Source organism: Penicillium bovifimosum (genome assembly GCF_028826915.1).
Source record: "Penicillium bovifimosum strain IBT 22155 chromosome Unknown utg000002l_segment0_segment0, whole genome shotgun sequence".
Taxonomy (NCBI): domain Eukaryota; kingdom Fungi; phylum Ascomycota; class Eurotiomycetes; order Eurotiales; family Aspergillaceae; genus Penicillium; species Penicillium bovifimosum.
The window spans coordinates 1,692,083-1,708,782 of NW_026622711.1; the positions used below are offsets into that span (position 1 = coordinate 1,692,083).

Consider the following 16,700-nt stretch of genomic DNA (forward strand, 5'->3'; position numbering starts at 1 on the left):
GAAAGATGGAGATTACGAAAATGAAAGCCTTGGAGAGAGTTGACTGTATCCTTTTCCTTTTCCCTTTATCCTTTCGAAGCGCCAAACACCATAAAATGCAGACAGAACCTTAAGCTGTATGGCATTGTACATAGAGAAGAAAAAAAAACCATGGCCCTGAAGATACAAGGCAGAAGAGGGGTATCCCAGTTTCATCATCATAGCAAAGGGGAAAACATTAGAGCCCGACCCGATAGCTCGTTCTACTTCATATCAGAAGCGAGCCATTCGAGCACGCTCTCATAACAGAGCACGAACTGACTCAGATTCTGTACCATGCTCGGTCTTTGTTTTCGGAAATCTTCGACGGTCTTCTCGATTAAGTCGAGATCGTAATCCTTGATCCATTCGGAAGATTCGATGGGATTCTGATCCATGTCTTCCCCACCGGCGGCTTGTGCACGTTGACGTTTCAACATGTCCAATACACTATCGACGGTGCAGAAAGTGCCCGTTCGACCGCAGCCTGCACTGCAATGCACCAGGATTGGTCGTTGACCCTTCGGTTCTGCTTCCTGACTACCAAAGCTGGTGTTGCTGGTGGCGCGAATGACCTTGTTGCACTGCTCAATCAGATGAAGAAGATGTGTAGGCTGGGACGTTGTCCCGAAATCCGGCCAGTAAGGATACTGGAGTTGCGTGATATCACGGAGCGGTTGGAAGGGAAACGACGTATGGCGAATGCTGAAATGGCGTACGGTGATGACTGGGTTTTCGTTTGTCCCGTCAGATTGTTCGGCCGATGCCTTGGGATCACCGACGGTTGGATCGATGGGTTTGCCCTTTGATTCAATGGAGATTTGCTTTTCCGAATAGGCCTTGACCTCAAAGGGACCATAATTCCCAGACTCCCAATATCGATGACATTTCACCTGTCCTCGCTCAACCTCTGCCGTGAGAGAGACGAGAAGTCTAACATCTTGCTCCCATACCACGCGCCAAAAGTCCTGGATACTGTGAGCAACTAAACCATAAGGATCTCCCCCGAATTGACACTTACATTGAACGTATCAGGAACGGGGGCCTGTGTGGCGATGTATTTCCGATTGCTAAGTTCAGCTGAGATATGATTTGCGTTCACATAATCACAGGCCCCAGAAGGAATCCCCTCGAGTCGGACGCGGGAATGATCAAATGGATAAATGTCATTGTAACGATTCTTCGTGCCTTTCTCAATCCCTGCGACGCGATATTTCTTATGCCCGCTATCGGAATCCGCTGAAGGACCTTCATAAGTTAACGCCTGTTTCATGCGTTCTAGTTCCGTCTTCTCTAAAGCCAAGAATTTGTCCGAGACAATATGCCCTTGGTCCTTTGTGTCAGAGGCGCCCCGCAACCAGGACGGCAGTTTCTGTCGCTTCGCATCCGTTAAGTGATCGGGCTGTTTCAACGCGACCTGGCCGACTCCACCCAGAAGATCCATATTCTGTCGAATGTTTCCAAAAAAGGGATTGGCTGCAGAGGATGATTCCGGTAGAGCGCAACCGCCGACGACAGGAGCAACAGATTGCATGTCAATGATCATGGGAGAAGGGCGTTTGGATGTGCCAGTCGTTTGCGTCTGGGACCGTCGAATCAGATGGGGAAACCGAGCAGTGAAACCCTGAAACCCGTTTCGTAATATCAAGCCCTCTCCCTTCCAGTCTTCTGCCTGGAATTTATTGAGAACGTTGAGAAGAGGTGCTGCATCCTTTGGGTCAGCTGCGGCAGAGTCATAGACAATGATTACATCGCAATTCCTCCACCGAGCAAAACTCTGTTTATCGGCGTCGTCGGTGAAAGTGCCCTCTAACTTCTGGGTATCGAATGATCGACGCTTGAGTAGAGTGGTGGGAATGCATAGGTTGAGTGAGCCTTTGATATTGGCCTGCCTGAAATGAGCGAAAGGGCGAACATCGAATAGCATCATGGTTGATTGAGATGACTCGAGCAGTTCAGCGCATCGTTCAGGTGACACCCAGGGAAATGATGCGGGAGTAGCCCCTGGATAAGAAGAGTTAGTATCTTTATCTGCTAGGATTTGGGGGAAAGAAGACAAGCAGCCGGACGTCTCAAGTGACATGGGATGAGAAACCGAAAGAATTCAAAAAACAAATGCGAGAGTGTCTTTACCTGGAGAAGTGTGCACTGAGTTCTTTGGGGTTGCGGGCTTCAATCTGCCGTGTTGTCCGAGTGAAACGTTTGCTGGTGAATGTGCAGGTGAGGGCTGTGACCATGAAGCAGGCGACCCCCGGTGCATCCGGTTAGTTTCGGGTTCATTCTGGAAAAAATTCATCAACCCTGCTTGCACTGGTTCCTGCGAAGATTCGTGTGGCTTTGCACTCAGTACTCGTTGCGTGTTGGATAGTGTGCCCCAGTGCTTGGGCGCTGGCGTCCCTAGATGGGAAGATTGTTGGTCGTTGGAATCTTGCACAGCCATACCGAAGTAATTAGGACTTGAGAGTTCTGTAAAAGCAGCGTTCGACCTCGTTCCCATATTGGATGGCGACATGGTAGACTGAAAGGTCTGTGAGACACCAACATCATGATGACCACCCTGGGCATTCTGCACCCAAGGCGAAGAGGGTGAGCGTCCTGGGCCTGTCATGACAGGCGAGCAGGCTTTCACGGCTCCAGATCCTGATATATCGAGATATAGTCAGCTAAAGTCTCTTGACGCCCGCAATTGCATATGTGGCAGGTACCTTAGGCTTCTCGAGTATTCGACTGACGAATGTTCCAGCAAGCTCTCGGTAAAAGATGTCAGGGTCTCTGGAGACCTGGAGCTGCAGCAGAATCACTGGTCATGAATAGGATGCCAATGTACCGATGCCAAAGGGATGTGTCGAGTACAATGATTGAAAGCACACTTAAGACGTAAGGACGAAAGAATATCTATGCAACTGACGTAGGAAAAGACAAAGAGGGGCAACAACAAGCGAATAGACCGGGGTCCAGCCACAGAGAAAAGCAGGTGGCCAATGGAACGGGAATTTTCAAATGGTGGGGGATGAACAGGTCTGAGATCAGAGAGGAATCCGGTGTCATTGCATGATTAATAATGGGAAGATTTGGCCCAGAACTGAGGGCAAAAAGGGTGAAGAAGAAATTTGGGGCTTCGAGAAGAAAAGTTATGACGTTGCTGTGTGGGGATCACGGGTTCACTTCGGTTCTGACGTAGTGGGTTATTGGCATATAGACTAGGACAATGTTTTACGCGTAGTAGAAGTTGCTATTTAAATATAGAAGTTCCCAATGAAAATATAGAGGCAACTACAATGTTATCACAACTATGAATTACTGCGTAGTTATATTATTGTGTTAGTAAAGAGCCAACTACAGTTAGGAACCCTGTAGCCGCTGCCAGTGTGCCTGGGCTCGGCAGGGCCCATTATCTGGCTGATTAAGCGGACCAGCCGCCTCGGAAACTTGAGGTTGTCCAAGATCAATACCATTCAACATGTTACATAAGATATGTTAACTTGAGAAATTGAGATGTGTTTAAACTTGTCTTGAATTCATTGATCAGTTGTATCTGTGATCTTCACCCGGTTCCTGGTTAGTGGCGAATATCCAAGAAATCACACAGGCAGTGGGTTCCACCCATGAAGGTTTCACGTCAATATGACAAGTGAAAGGGAAAACCAGGGCGACAAGCTTGAGAACAGAGGACTATTCTATTCGCCAATCACTGGTGGAAACAGGATCGATCAAGCGAAAGGCCATACAGGTTTTGAGAAAGCCAGGGTGAACGATGACCGACTCCAATGACCACCTATGTTGTACTGTAAATATGTTGTACACAGTGGATAGGCATATTGGTGGAGTGGTATGTGCAAGGCCAATCACAGCACACTACCTGCATCTCTTTCCCGCCACTGGCCTCCCCGTTCATATTGAAGCAATGCACCACTAGCAATGAGCTCCTTCCCTAGGTGAGCTGCTTCGTGAGGGAAACGGGATTTGTCGCCTCGAGCATGACTCGAAGATCCGTGATTGCATGTAAAACGTTACAGCCTTCCATCTGGTTCACCCTTGAATCGTGCGACTCGCTTCTGCTCCCATTGATCGAGATCCTTGGCCATGAGTCTCTGCGGCGGTGTACAATCAGCATTTCGTTCAATCGCCTAGTTGACGGATTCAGTATCAAAATGAGAATACATACGTAGTACTCTTCTTTTTCGTCGCCTACAATCCTCCGCCGCGGATTGCGTTTAATACCTTCTTCTCCGTCGGGACCTTTGAGTCCGAGTTCAAATGCTTCGTCCTGACTTAGCTGTTTGACTTTGCGGTCATACCGCTCATACCGTAAGGCAGCAGCGGGCGTCAAGACAAAGGAGCCGGCTACAATGACGGCCATAAAGGGAAGTCCGAAAAGAATAAAAGGGTGTCGAGCTAGTCGTGCCCGGTAGAATGCACCGAGCCGTTCACCGAGGGATGATGACTCCGTAGCTGCCCGACGGAAGGGTTTGGATTGAAATACAGGCATATCGGCGAAGCAATCTAATTATTGCTTTCGAGATGAGGCCTGGTTATGGAATGGCTGCTTCAGTCCAGAGTTCATTAAGGTCATTGATTGCTCGAAACAAAGAAATAAAGAACAATAGGATTTCGGTCCATCGGTCAATAGATCATCCGGAACCGGGTTGAATTGTTTAGACGGAGCTTTCTGCGCACCCACCTCCGGACAAACATTCATTGACTCTCAATTTCCGAGCTATTCTTGCCGAAATTGAAGTCAACCTTCACTGGATATCTGTTTCTTTGCAACTGAGGACAGAGAAACAATCGCCTTCTGCTGTTCTTCTTTGTCGATCTTACAGTTCTCGAGGTGTGCGCGCCATTCAATCTTCTCGCCCTCTGATAGCTTCTTTGCTTAATCGCTCGTACAGGGTGAACTAATCTGAGCAAATAGTCCCACTTATTTCTTCTTTCGCTCAATCGTTGTCCCTTGGCAAGACTTCAAACCTACTAGCGCTCCATGGCCTCCAACACCAGCTCTCTCTTCGGAGGGGGTGGTCTTGGGACCTCAACAACACCACAGCCAAACAGTATGTTCGGCGCGAACAACTCAACAGCAAGTCCCTTCGGAGGTTTCTCTGCCCCGAATACTCAAGGCGCGCAAACATCGTCTCTGTTTGGAGGTCAATCTCAGGCTCAGCAACAGCCCGCCCAAGCCCCGGCCTTCGGGCAGACCCAACAAGTCAGCAACTCGCAAATCCAGGGACAAAATGCAAATCAGTCAACACAACCTGCGTTTTTCAACAGCCTACTGGAGCGTGGGAAAAAGCGACCATTGTCATCAGTTGCTCGGAACAACAACTTCGATGACGTGCCTAGTCTACAGCTCGGCCTGGATGACATTCGAAGAAAGGCACGAGAGCTAGGTTCTGCAGGACAAAAGGATACCCCGAACGGCAAAAGTAGCAAAGGGTAAGTTTCCTATCTACCAATTTCTTCCATCTGCTGTGCTTGACCCTGACTTACCTTACCATGTTGTTGATAGTCAATACCTTCTGGCGGCTTCTGGTATATCTCCTGCTCGAGCATTGCGCGACCTCAAATCCATGGATCCGCAGGCATCCCTCGCGGCCCCAGTGAAGGAACCGGATCACTTTGACCCTGACAACCAGAGATTTTTGCGGAATATTCAGCAACGCGGGAGACAGGTCATGATTACAGAGAGTCTCGCCAGGGCTCAGCGAGACTTTGATACTTTCCTAGAAGAGAAGGTTGACATGGACTGGGAGAATCAACGTCAACAGATATTCCACCACTTCGGGCTCTCCCCAAAGGACGCCGCCGGCGCTGGAGGATTGAAGTCCACGGCCCGAGGTGCCTTTGGACGATCAGCAAGACAGTCTAAACAAGCCGAGGCTGGACTCGCCAACGGGCCCCCAACCGCATCTCGTAGAAGCGTATTCGGTCGTTCGGGTCTTGAGAAGTCGGTCATTGGCACACCTGGGGCCGGCTTGGCAAGCCGTCAGATATTCGGAGACCCAGCAGAGCGGAGCGAAGGAAATACGTCTCACTCACCTGATCTCAGGTTCCGACGGGAGAAGATGGGTCATTACGCCGAGAAAGTTCAACAGTTGAACCTTGCCAGGCTTCAAGGAAAATGCTATCCAGTTCTCGATGAGTTTTCATCTGTGGAAATGCAAGCCGGCGGTGATGTAGGCTTTACAATCTCCCGCAACATGAATCTTCGTCCAGCTAATCGATTTATAGGTGCCTCGACAACTCTTCAATGCATACCAGGCCTTGATAAAGATCGTGCACGAGAACCCAAACATCATCAACCCATCGGAGCCGGGAGCTGTCAAGGAGCGACAGTATGCCGAAGAATATCTCGAAGAATCGTCCAAATCCCCTGAAGCAATCAAACTCAGAAACCAGATTCTTCAAGGCTCAAGGGCTTTCCTTGAAACCACGTTTTTCGAGGAGGTGGAAAGCGCCATTGCCAAAAATCCGCGGGAGGCACAATTGGGCGGAATTCCAACTGTGATCAACAAAATTCGCGCCTACATCCGACTACAAGCTGCGAGAAAGGACCTGGCACCTGATGGCACTGAGCTCCAGATGGTAAACCAAGACTACTGCTGGATTCTCATATTCTATCTTCTTCGGTGTGGATTCGTGACCGAGGCAGCTGAGTATGTAAGCCAGGATAACGGGTTCCGGTCCTTGGATCACAAATTCGTGACCTACATGGCAAGCTATGCGCAGAGTAGGAGACTGCCGCGGGATCTGCAGCAAAAGATCAACGGCGAGTTCCAGCAACGTTCACGGAACGCACCTGAGAACACAGTCGACCCCTACCGGATGGCATGCTACAAGATCATTGGCCGCTGTGATCTGTCGCGTCGTCGCTTGGATGGCGTTAAACAGACCGTCGAGGACTGGATGTGGCTACAATTCAGCCTCGCGAGAGAGGATGACCGTGCCGAAGAGGTTGCGGGTGACGTATTCGGACTGGAAGATATCCAGACCGACATCCAGGAGATCGGCCAGAGAGTTTTCGTCAAGGGCAACGAGGGGCCTGGGGGTTATGGAACTTACTTCCTCCTGCAGATCCTGGGAGGAATGTTTGAACAAGCTGTGCATTATCTCGGCACATATGCCCCGGTCACTGCTGTTCACTTCGCCATCGCCCTATCCTACTATGGGCTTTTGCGCGTGTCTGACTTTTACACCTCTGGTGAAGAAATTCGTAAGCAAATGACTGCTCAACACCCCTTTTCTGATCTTGCTGACCTTCGATTTCTTCTGCTATGCGCAGTGTCGTTCACAGTTAAGCAGTACCCCCAGATCAATTTCGGATATCTGTTGACTCAATACACCCGCGAATTCCGCACTGGGTTTGTTGAAGCTGCCATCGACTACTTCACGTTGATTTGCCTCAATGCGGATCTTCCAGGTGCCCTGGGCAAGTCACAGGCATCAGTTTGTCATGAGGCCTTGCGAGAGTTTATCTTAGAGACCAGAGACTTTGCTAAGTTGCTTGGCGATATTCGGGCGGACGGTACTCGCCTCAAGGGGGCTATCGAGCAACGTCTTGATCTCATCAAGCTAGTTGACCAGCAAGAATTCTTGAAGACCATCACCGTTCAAGCTGCTGCTGTTGCGGATGATAAGGGATTGATCACGGATGCCGTGCTTTTGTATCACTTGGCCGAGAACTATGACCGTGTCATTGACATTATCAACCGTGCATTGTCAGATGCAATTGCGGTAGAGCTAGGCGGCACCATCCCGAAGCTGCAGCCTTTGCGTCCGAGGGTTAACCAAGGCGAAGAGAGCCAGCCGGAGGCAGTGGAAGCCGGAAGCAGCCTCAGTCTAACTTCTGTGGACGATCCAGGTGTGCTTGCCAAAAACATGATCAGTCTTTATGATTCGGACAGAATGTACTATGGGCAGATTCGACAGGTGAACCGTGATTCTTGTGGATTGCTGCTCCGCATGATGGAAGCAAAGACCCAGGTTGAAGCTGGTAGATGGGCACCGGCTCTCGATGTAGGTGTCTTGCCATACGTTATCACTTTCGTGATTTAGTTACTGACAGAGATAATAGGCCATAAACGCTTTGAACATTCTCCCTCTGCAAGCCGAGGGCTCTATCCCATACATTCGAAGCACAGCCCAAGCGTTCTCATCTCTGCCACCCATCATTTCGCGCAACGTCGGTCACGTCATAATGTGGAGCATTACCTGCATTGGTTATGAACGCCAAAAGCGAACCCTGGGCATGTATGACAGTGAAGTGCGTCAAGGTCTGGCGGATACTCTACTTGTCATGGCCAAGGATCTCATGGTCTTCTCGGGCATGGTCAAGTACAAGCTGCCTCCCCGAGTATATGAGACACTGGCTCGTGCTGGGGCGGATATCGGAGCATATTAAATGTGGATTGAGATAGTTATTTCTTTTCCCATCGCTTAGTTAGTTATCTCTAATATGGGCGGAAAGGAAAATGCAGTCATATGCCTTTTTAGTGACTTTCCACAGACTAATTTTGAAGTCCAAATAGTACAATAATTGGTCCTACCTAACTAACTCCTAAGGTAACTAGTGTAGTTGTTTATTTTTGCATGTATATAGTACTGTGTAGGCACATGAATATACCCGTACAACATTTAGGCACGTTTTCGAGCAAGTAATTTATCCACGGGTGAAGTCAAAAAGCGGTATCTTCCTCCGCCCCACCAGCTTCTTCCAAGACTCCCGCTGTGTACTCTCTCGGAGTCTCTTCTCCTTTTGATCTTTATTTATTCGGGGCTACTCCCAGTGAGATGGCCTTTGTTGCCATAGAAGGGAATACACAGGCAACTATACCTGTATTCTGCCACGTTACCGAGGATGGACCATGCCTCCACCGCGTCTGTCTCCAGCTTAGAGGCTTGCGGCAACGAGGGATTTTCACACAATGGAGGTCTCATGCAGGTAAAGGGTGCCTTGGTAACAGATGATCAAACATTCCAACCACAGTGCGGTACACAAGAACATGCGATGGATCAAGACCTGCAGCAACCCGAAACCACAACACCGATCAATCTTTCTGGGGCACTTGATAAGCAGGCTTCACGCGGAGATGAGAACGATTCAACGCAGCACAGTGTGGCCGCTGGACTAAGCCCTGCTCATATCGGCAATGTCCCAGCAGATCAAGGCCTGAAGGCTACGCCTAGCCTTTTCAACAATCCACCGAACCTAGCGCGTATACGAAAGGTTCTATTCGAGTGTAAAGACCCGATAGAGATCAGCCTCGAAGAATTCGAAACGTATTGGCCCTTCATCGACAATGTGTGGGTTAAGCAGAGATCAAATGCAAGCAAAGAGGGCCATTGCACTACAGACTACTATATGTGCCGTTTACGGCGCCCAACTCACCGTACATCCGAAACTCGCCCACTGCCAGAGGGCAAACGCCCTCGGAAAAAGCGAGTACGAGAAGGAGGAATTTGCAACTTTCAAATCAAGGTTGTCCGGTTTGAAGGTGCATACTCGACCGTCACCATTGCGAGGACGCCAGGCAGTTGCAACGTCCACTCACATGACCTCGATTATATCGACCGAGTCAAACGAAATTCGGGATTAATGGAGTATGCGCGCAAAGAGTCTATAAAAGGATACCTGCCTTCTTCCATTTATACCAAATTCCAAGAAGAGCCAGAAAAGCTGGGGGAGGCTGGAGGGCGGTTCTTCACGGTGACGGACGTTCGCAACATCTCCGCCAAGTGGCGCATACAAAACCCAGAGGTTGATCTGGTTGCACACGAGGGATACGAATACCAGAAAGGCCATGGGATCGTCAAAACCAAAAGCACTGGTGTCAACGAGGCGCCCTCGCCCAAGCAACTAGCCTCGTTGACCTCGTCATCCTCTTTGCCATCAGATACCCTGTCCTTCCCTCGATTTTCGCTAGATTTCTTACATCCTTATCTTCCCGATCACTCTGAGCGTCGAGAGTTCCCCCATGTCACCTTGTCATACGCGTCGTCAATGGACTCCAAGATATCTCTCCAGCCAGGAATGCAGACAGTACTGTCTGGACCGGAGGCCAAATTGATGACCCATTATCTTCGCTCCCGTCACGACGCTATTCTCGTCGGCGTAGGTACTGTTCTTGCTGATAACCCGGGCCTCAACTGCCGTCTGGAAGGGGCCGGTGGATTCGGAGGTCTAGGCAGAATGTGGCAACCAAGGCCAGTGATCATTGATCCCATGGGCCGGTGGCCCGTTCATCCTGAATGCCGGATGTTGCGTACTGCTGTGGAAGGCAAAGGCAAAGCCCCATGGGTCGTGGTGTCCCCCGGGGCACAAATCAACCCTCAGACTCTGATGATGCTCAAGGGCTACGGCGGGGATTTTCTCCGCATTGTGGAATATAATCAACACTGGCGATTACGTTGGGAAGCTGTCTTCCGTGCCTTGGCATCCGAGGGCATCAAGAGTGTCATGATTGAGGGTGGTGGCACGGTCCTGAGTGAATTGTTGAACCCGGAGTATACCAGCTTTATCGACTCCATTGTTGTGACAGTTGCTCCCACTTACCTTGGGCGTGGTGGAGTCAATGTCAGCCCTGATTCAAAACAAGACCCGGAGGGTACACCCAATGCAGCACTGAACCCTCGAGACGTCAAATGGATGCCATTGGGTCAGAATGTAATTATGTGTGGGAAGATTCGCTCCCCAGGGGTGCGTGAAGAAACCATTCAGCCTAGCCATTGAGTCTTATCGACAGAATATAAAGCTATTAAGAGAACAAAAAAAAAAAAACAATTACTGGAAATAAACGAGAAGAATCTTATGACATTCATCAATAGCGGTACTCCGTATTGTCTCGTCGTTCATAGTTGTTATAGAAGGAGGCTGGGAGGTGGAGAATGCATTACTTAGCTTGTTTTGGCTTGGCGCCTGTTTTTTCTTTTTTTTTCCCGGCGCGTCAACCTTTCCCTTTGGTTCTCTTCAACATCTCCGCCTCTCAAACATTCCTCCCCCTGTTTCTCTTCATTCTTTGCTATTTCTGTAGCTCAGCTCACACAATGCCTCCCAAAAAGAGTGCGCCTAAGTCCGCTAAGGCTTCGACAGAATCAAAGGAGACTGCTCCCCGAGTACGCGCCAGCACACGGAAAGTCGCCTCGACAAAGACAGAAACATCGGTGAAAGAGACTGCAAAGTCAGCTCCGAAGCCAGCCGCCAAGTCAGCTGCGAAAACAACTGCGAAAACAACCGCGAAGTCAACGAAGCCAGCTGCGAAGCCAGCCGCCAAGTCAGCTGCTGCGAAACCAGCTGCCAAGTCAGCTACGAAGCCACGTAAAATGGCCACTACTACTACCAAGAGTACCACGATTACGAAGAAAAGGAAAGCAGACGAAGATGAAGAAAAGCCACGCGAAATTAAACGGTCCCGTGTCGCGAAACCGCGTCAGAAAACACCAAAGCCCAAGGTCGTCATTAATGAGGCCCCCACGACCAAGCTGAACGTTTTCGTCTGTGGTGAGGGTAGCTCTGGTGAGCTGGGCCTGGGCGCAGCTAAAAATGTGATCGATGTGAAGCGCCCACGTCTGAATAAGCTGCTGGCCCCTGACGATGTCGGAGTCGTGCAGATTGCCGTCGGTGGTATGCACTGCCTCGCTCTGACCCATAGCAACAGGATCATGTCCTGGGGCGTGAATGACCAGGGTGCACTCGGCAGAGAGACTGCCTGGGATGGCGGTTACAAAGATATTGATGGGACAAGCGATTCAGACTCCGACGACGAAGATAGTGGACTGAACCCTCTCGAGTCCACTCCCGGATTGATTCCTTCCGAATATTTCGACGAGACCTGTGTGTTTGTTGAGGTCGCTGCGTCTGATAGCGCAAGCTTCGCCCTGACCGATGATGGTCAGGTATATGGCTGGGGAACATTCCGAGTAAGTTGTTCTGAATAGATTAAATTGGATCTCTTTTGCTAACAACGGGTTTAGAGCAATGATGGAATTCTCGGATTCGATGCGGAAAATCTCGTTCAAAAGACCCCGAAACTGATCACCAACCTGAAGAAGGTCAAGCACTTGATCTGTGGCGCCAATCATGTTCTTGCCCTGACCGAAGAAGGGCGTGTTTACTCGTGGGGCTCGGGACAACAGAATCAACTTGGCCGTCGAATTGTGGAACGTAACAGGTTGAATGGTCTTCTACCTCGGGAGTTCGGTCTTCCCAAAGGCATCGTTCATATCGGCACTGGGTCATACCATGCATTCGCTGTCCACGCGAGTGGTAAAGTCTATGCCTGGGGACTGAACAGCTTCGGCGCAACCGCCATTCGTGAAGGCGCCGGCGAGGATGAAGCCGCCATTGTGCATCCCATGCCGGTCGACTCACTTAGCGGCCGAAATATCTCTCAGATATGCGGCGGTGCTCATCATTCGGTTGCCATTGCGGGTGACGGTGAATGCTTGGTATGGGGTCGCTTGGATGGTTTCCAAAGCGGTTTGAAGATCGATACGCTTTCTGACGATGCTGTCATCAAGGATGAGCGCGGCCGTCCCCGTATCCTGATGGAACCCACCGCTATCCCTGGACTGAAGGTTAAGATGGTCGCAGCTGCATCGGACCATTCCCTTGCTATCGACGTTGATGGCCGTGCCTGGTCGTGGGGATTCTCTGCCACATACCAGACTGGACAAGGCACGCAGGATGATATCGAGGTTGCCACGGTCATTGACAACACTGCTACTCGCGGAAAGAAGTTGAACTGGGCGGGTGCTGGTGGCCAGTTCTCTGTATTCACAGAGCCCACGACTGTCTAAGGTGAAAACATCTACCTGAGCCACCCCTGTATCGCAAGATCCCATGGCTCTTTTCTCACTCCCGTTGCATGCTCGCTCGTTCCAGAGCACCACACGAACGGATTACAGGCAATGCCTGCCTATTCGAGGCTCCCATTTTCTTTTGCGGCACGTTCCACTGTATTACCATAGTAATCTCGATGCTTGCTTTTGTTGCTTCCTAACTATCCTATCTGAAATATTCATAGCCTATGCAATTGAATCAAACGATGTGAACTGGCAGAAACCGATGAAGTTGTCATGGAGTCGGACCTCGGTAGTATCCCGTCATTAAGTTACATAGTATCATTAGAGGTTACCTATTGTACAAGTTCCTTCACAGTTACATCCCGAGCTCCTTCATTGCTTCATATTCAGCATCGAAGTTATCGTCATCACCATTTGGGGCCCGCGAAGATGACGCAGGCAACACGGACGCAACATCGATCATTTCATCGTCTTGTTCTCTCAGAAGGTCATCCAAATCATCGTCCTCGGGTTCGGGGAAGCTGGTGGTAGGCGGCACGCTTTCGTTCGGGTCTGGAATAAACAAGTCATGGTCGGCAGTCCTCTCATTGCTCTGGGTAATCGTCTTCCCGTTGTGATTGGAATCAACCGTGTTTTCGGGGAGTTGACGATGTTCAAGGTCTTCTCTCGTGGGTTCAGAGATGTGGGAAAGCCTTGGTTTCTCCTCATCTATCCATTCTCGCCGCATTACTTGAATTCGTTTCGAGTGACCCAGTTTCTCAATCATTGTCAAACCGTCTGCGAACTTTGCGCGAGGGAACAGATCATCGAGCCATAACTGATAAAAGTTAAGCAGACGTGCGGCGTCCTTGAACTGTAATAGAGACCCAAGTAAGTCACCCTGATCTTGTCTTAAGTACGTTAGAAAGAATTCGATCTAACCTCGTGGCCTTTGCCCTTGAATTTCAGCTTCTGCTTAGCGGTATGTCGCAGCTTGGGGATACCTGGTTGGGAGAGTAAACTAGCGCATTGATTAGTACTGTTGCAGCTTCAGGTATCCTACTCGAGATAAATTCATCGACGTAAGAAACAGAGTAGCATAGCTGACTTACCGGCCCTCATCTAGTTTGGCCACAGGTTGTCTTTTTTTCGTGACTTTGACCTCTTCATCAAGTCCCAACCCAAGTGCAGGATCTCCTGATCCAGAGGCTTTGCTGGTGTTGGTATTCAGAGCACTGTTGTCTGGGATAATCTCATCCAAGCCAACGTCGTAATCGAAAAGATCGTTCAGTTCACCAGCCGTCGGCGACCTTTCTCGGTCTGCAATGTTCGCGTTTGCCATAGTTCCAATCGCGCGCAGATGCTGTTGTCAACGCAATTTTACCGAGAAATATATGTGTAGGGATTGTGAAAGTCACAGTACTCTCTTCGATATAGAGAGGAAGTCAGTGGTATGAGTAGTGGCAATTCAACTTATGTTTATGAGATGACAATGGGGAAGCATATCACTCAATCAGATGCGGCCTGGACGCGCGTGACGCGAGTAGTTCGTTATCTACGCTGTGATTGGCTGTCGGGCGTCCTGTCCGCCTCAATTGCGCTAATCCTAATCAAGTTAGTCCCGTACTCCTCTCCTCCAACTCCCAGAACTTCAACCTCGAACGCTGCACATTCACGCTTCGAGCAACATGGCGACCGATACCAAAGCGGCCATTGTGCCCTCTAAGCGGGCTAACACTGACTACCCGGTATGATTGGACCCAGATGAATTAGAGCTGCTTCCTTCCTGTAGTGTGCTCATTGTCGCCCGTTTATTGCTAACCCATCCCACAGTTAATCGATTCCGACCCGTACGCTTTACCCCGGATTCTAAAGAATTGTCTCAAGCTCACACAATAATGGTTACCAGGCACCTGAAGCGGGTATTCGGATATGCCCGGCCTTCCGACTGGGCCGTGGCCGGTGGGATGGCTTCAGCTGCTCCCATTTCCTTCTGGGTCATGGAGAGAGTCAGCCCCTCGCACGTAGGCCGTGGTGGTTTCGCCCCCGTTATGCGACTTGCGACAGCCGTTGGTCTTCTTGGAGGTCTTCATGTCCTCTATCAGCGATCTTGCCGTGAGCCACACCTTCCCCCCCCGCACTCCTTTCCTCTTTTCCTGAGTGCCGCAGCTCACACTTCACAGAGCGCTTCTATGGTTTTACCGAAAACTCCAGAGAAGTCGAAATGGACACTCGTGAGATGGTCGACAAGGTCAAGAAGGGTGAGCCTCTGTACGGCAAGTCCCAGATGTCGTCTTACCTACAAGGCGTTGCAGCCCGCAACTCCCGGTACTCAGAACTCTTCATCCATGTCATTCCTTGGTTCAACTTTGTCAATCACGACCAGGTAAGTTCGCAGATTGGTCTAAATTGCGCGGATTGATAATTGATTGTTTTGTTATAGCATGGTGTGGACACCGCCAAGTACTATCAACAAGCCGAGCGGGAATTGGAGGCAGAGCGCACTGGCTCCTCATGAACACTGAAACCATCAGCTAGGAAAATTACGGAGAAGAAACGATGGGCAGCCTTGCCGTTCGGTGTAGCAGATTTGTACACATAGCCAATTTAGTGTGTGTGTTTTTATGGGGCGCAATTGATAATTCATGATCCAGATTCCCTCGCTGATCAATATTGATGCTTCTTATCTTCATATGGGGGTTATCATATAGAATTTGATGGCTCTTCCGTCTGCAATACAAAGGAATTTCCATCTGGCCGCCGGTGTTGTAGATAGTGACCGTGCTTTCAGTCCATCTGGAAGGCGATGGCTTGCTTCTTACCGTGTTGCCTCTTCGCTGCCATCCTCGAATCTGGTGTTCAACTCTCGATGCTTTTTTGGTCTAGGGTTGGGAGCTGGACATGGAATCAGCAGGTCGACCTTACGAGTTCGTGTATCGGAGCACCTACCTTTCTCGTTTTCTTGGATATAGAAACGACGGAGCAACATGATTGCTTCCTTCTCGAACAACCCGCCGTAGACCGGATATGGAGGGTCAATTGAGGGGCTATAATCAATTAGATTTGCATCTGAGGTTTTCGGTTTAGGGTGTACTGACTCGGAGTGTAATGGAAGAACTCCTCCAGTGCCTCCAAACCGATCATTGGCGCACCCAAAGTAGACACTGCGAATCCGATACTGCCTCAGTGCAGAGGCACACATCACGCAGGGTTCAACCGTAACGTAAAGATCAGTAGATTGCAATGCTGATCGGGGGTAGCTTTGAAGCATCTCTCCAATTGCTATGAACTCAGCATGTCTAGTTCCCTGGCGAAAGTCAGCACAGAATTACATAGATAATGCCAGTGTCGCCCACATTCATTGATCTATTCGTGTCATTCATGCCCGATCCCACAATCTGATCGTTATGTACCAGGACACAACCCACAGGGGTCTCGCCTGACTCAAGCGCTTTCTCGCCCTAGAACCTATATGAGCATGCGTCGGATTTCCCGGGCATCAAAGATCGTACCATCCACAGGGCTTGTTTCATGAACTGCCCATGTCTAGAATTTTCTGATAGGTCTTTGAACTCCATATTTGGAATCTTAACGTGATAAGTTGGACGTTGAGTTGATTTCAGGAGGGAAGTAGCATACATCAGAGTCTGAGAAGAAAATGAGTGGCTGAAATTTCAAAAGTGAGGTTGACCAATTCCGAGCCACAACCCATGAATGTTCTATGGGGAAAGATACAAATTACAATGAAGTTGGGAGCCTCAGGGACTTGAGTGGATTTCTGATTAAATTTGATCTTTCTAACTATTTTGCTGTGTGCCTAGAAAGACGACTATGTATATAGCAGCTATACATTGAAGGCTATGGTCATAAGTGAAATAATACAGACTCGTACGGACTGAACCATG

General features: G+C 49.6%; 8 protein-coding genes across 8 annotated transcripts; 4 read left to right on the forward strand and 4 right to left on the reverse strand.

The window, feature by feature from the left end:
- Nucleotides 1-242: 242 nt before the first annotated feature.
- On the reverse strand, nt 243-2,626 carry ptpA (uncharacterized protein; the record flags this gene model as incomplete). Its single annotated transcript, XM_056662603.1, has 3 exons — nt 243-986; nt 1,040-2,022; nt 2,152-2,626. The coding sequence occupies 3 exons, from the start codon at nt 2,624-2,626 to the stop codon at nt 243-245; spliced, it is 2,202 nt and encodes a 733-aa protein (XP_056524716.1).
- Nucleotides 2,627-4,028: 1,402 nt separating this feature from the next.
- N7515_001860 (cytochrome c oxidase assembly protein COX16) lies at nt 4,029-4,507 on the reverse strand (the record flags this gene model as incomplete). The annotated part of the gene is made up of 2 exons (XM_056662604.1): nt 4,029-4,145; nt 4,184-4,507. The coding sequence occupies 2 exons, from the start codon at nt 4,505-4,507 to the stop codon at nt 4,029-4,031; spliced, it is 441 nt and encodes a 146-aa protein (XP_056524717.1).
- Nucleotides 4,508-4,999: 492 nt separating this feature from the next.
- nic96 (linker nucleoporin NIC96) lies at nt 5,000-8,416 on the forward strand (the record flags this gene model as incomplete). The annotated part of the gene is made up of 4 exons (XM_056662605.1): nt 5,000-5,451; nt 5,525-6,191; nt 6,247-8,031; nt 8,090-8,416. 4 exons carry the CDS (start codon nt 5,000-5,002, stop codon nt 8,414-8,416), a joined length of 3,231 nt encoding a protein of 1,076 aa, XP_056524718.1.
- Nucleotides 8,417-8,872: 456 nt separating this feature from the next.
- N7515_001862 (RibD family protein) lies at nt 8,873-10,744 on the forward strand (the record flags this gene model as incomplete). The annotated part of the gene is made up of 1 exon (XM_056662606.1): nt 8,873-10,744. One exon carries the CDS (start codon nt 8,873-8,875, stop codon nt 10,742-10,744), a length of 1,872 nt encoding a protein of 623 aa, XP_056524719.1.
- Nucleotides 10,745-11,058: 314 nt separating this feature from the next.
- N7515_001863 (RCC1 domain-containing protein) lies at nt 11,059-12,810 on the forward strand (the record flags this gene model as incomplete). The annotated part of the gene is made up of 2 exons (XM_056662607.1): nt 11,059-11,931; nt 11,986-12,810. The coding sequence occupies 2 exons, from the start codon at nt 11,059-11,061 to the stop codon at nt 12,808-12,810; spliced, it is 1,698 nt and encodes a 565-aa protein (XP_056524720.1).
- A 361-nt stretch (nt 12,811-13,171) lies between these two features.
- N7515_001864 (Chromosome segregation in meiosis protein 3) lies at nt 13,172-14,137 on the reverse strand (the record flags this gene model as incomplete). The annotated part of the gene is made up of 3 exons (XM_056662608.1): nt 13,172-13,669; nt 13,738-13,816; nt 13,908-14,137. The coding sequence occupies 3 exons, from the start codon at nt 14,135-14,137 to the stop codon at nt 13,172-13,174; spliced, it is 807 nt and encodes a 268-aa protein (XP_056524721.1).
- A 346-nt stretch (nt 14,138-14,483) lies between these two features.
- N7515_001865 (putative NADH-ubiquinone oxidoreductase 21 kDa subunit) lies at nt 14,484-15,313 on the forward strand (the record flags this gene model as incomplete). The annotated part of the gene is made up of 5 exons (XM_056662609.1): nt 14,484-14,543; nt 14,629-14,645; nt 14,705-14,910; nt 14,979-15,181; nt 15,239-15,313. 5 exons carry the CDS (start codon nt 14,484-14,486, stop codon nt 15,311-15,313), a joined length of 561 nt encoding a protein of 186 aa, XP_056524722.1.
- A 306-nt stretch (nt 15,314-15,619) lies between these two features.
- On the reverse strand, nt 15,620-16,373 carry N7515_001866 (nucleoside deaminase; the record flags this gene model as incomplete). The annotated part of the gene is made up of 5 exons (XM_056662610.1): nt 15,620-15,690; nt 15,745-15,842; nt 15,894-16,102; nt 16,152-16,256; nt 16,308-16,373. Coding segments are annotated over 5 exons (549 nt in total), but the record flags the coding sequence as incomplete, so codon positions are not given.
- Between the last annotated feature and the right edge of the window lie 327 nt (nt 16,374-16,700).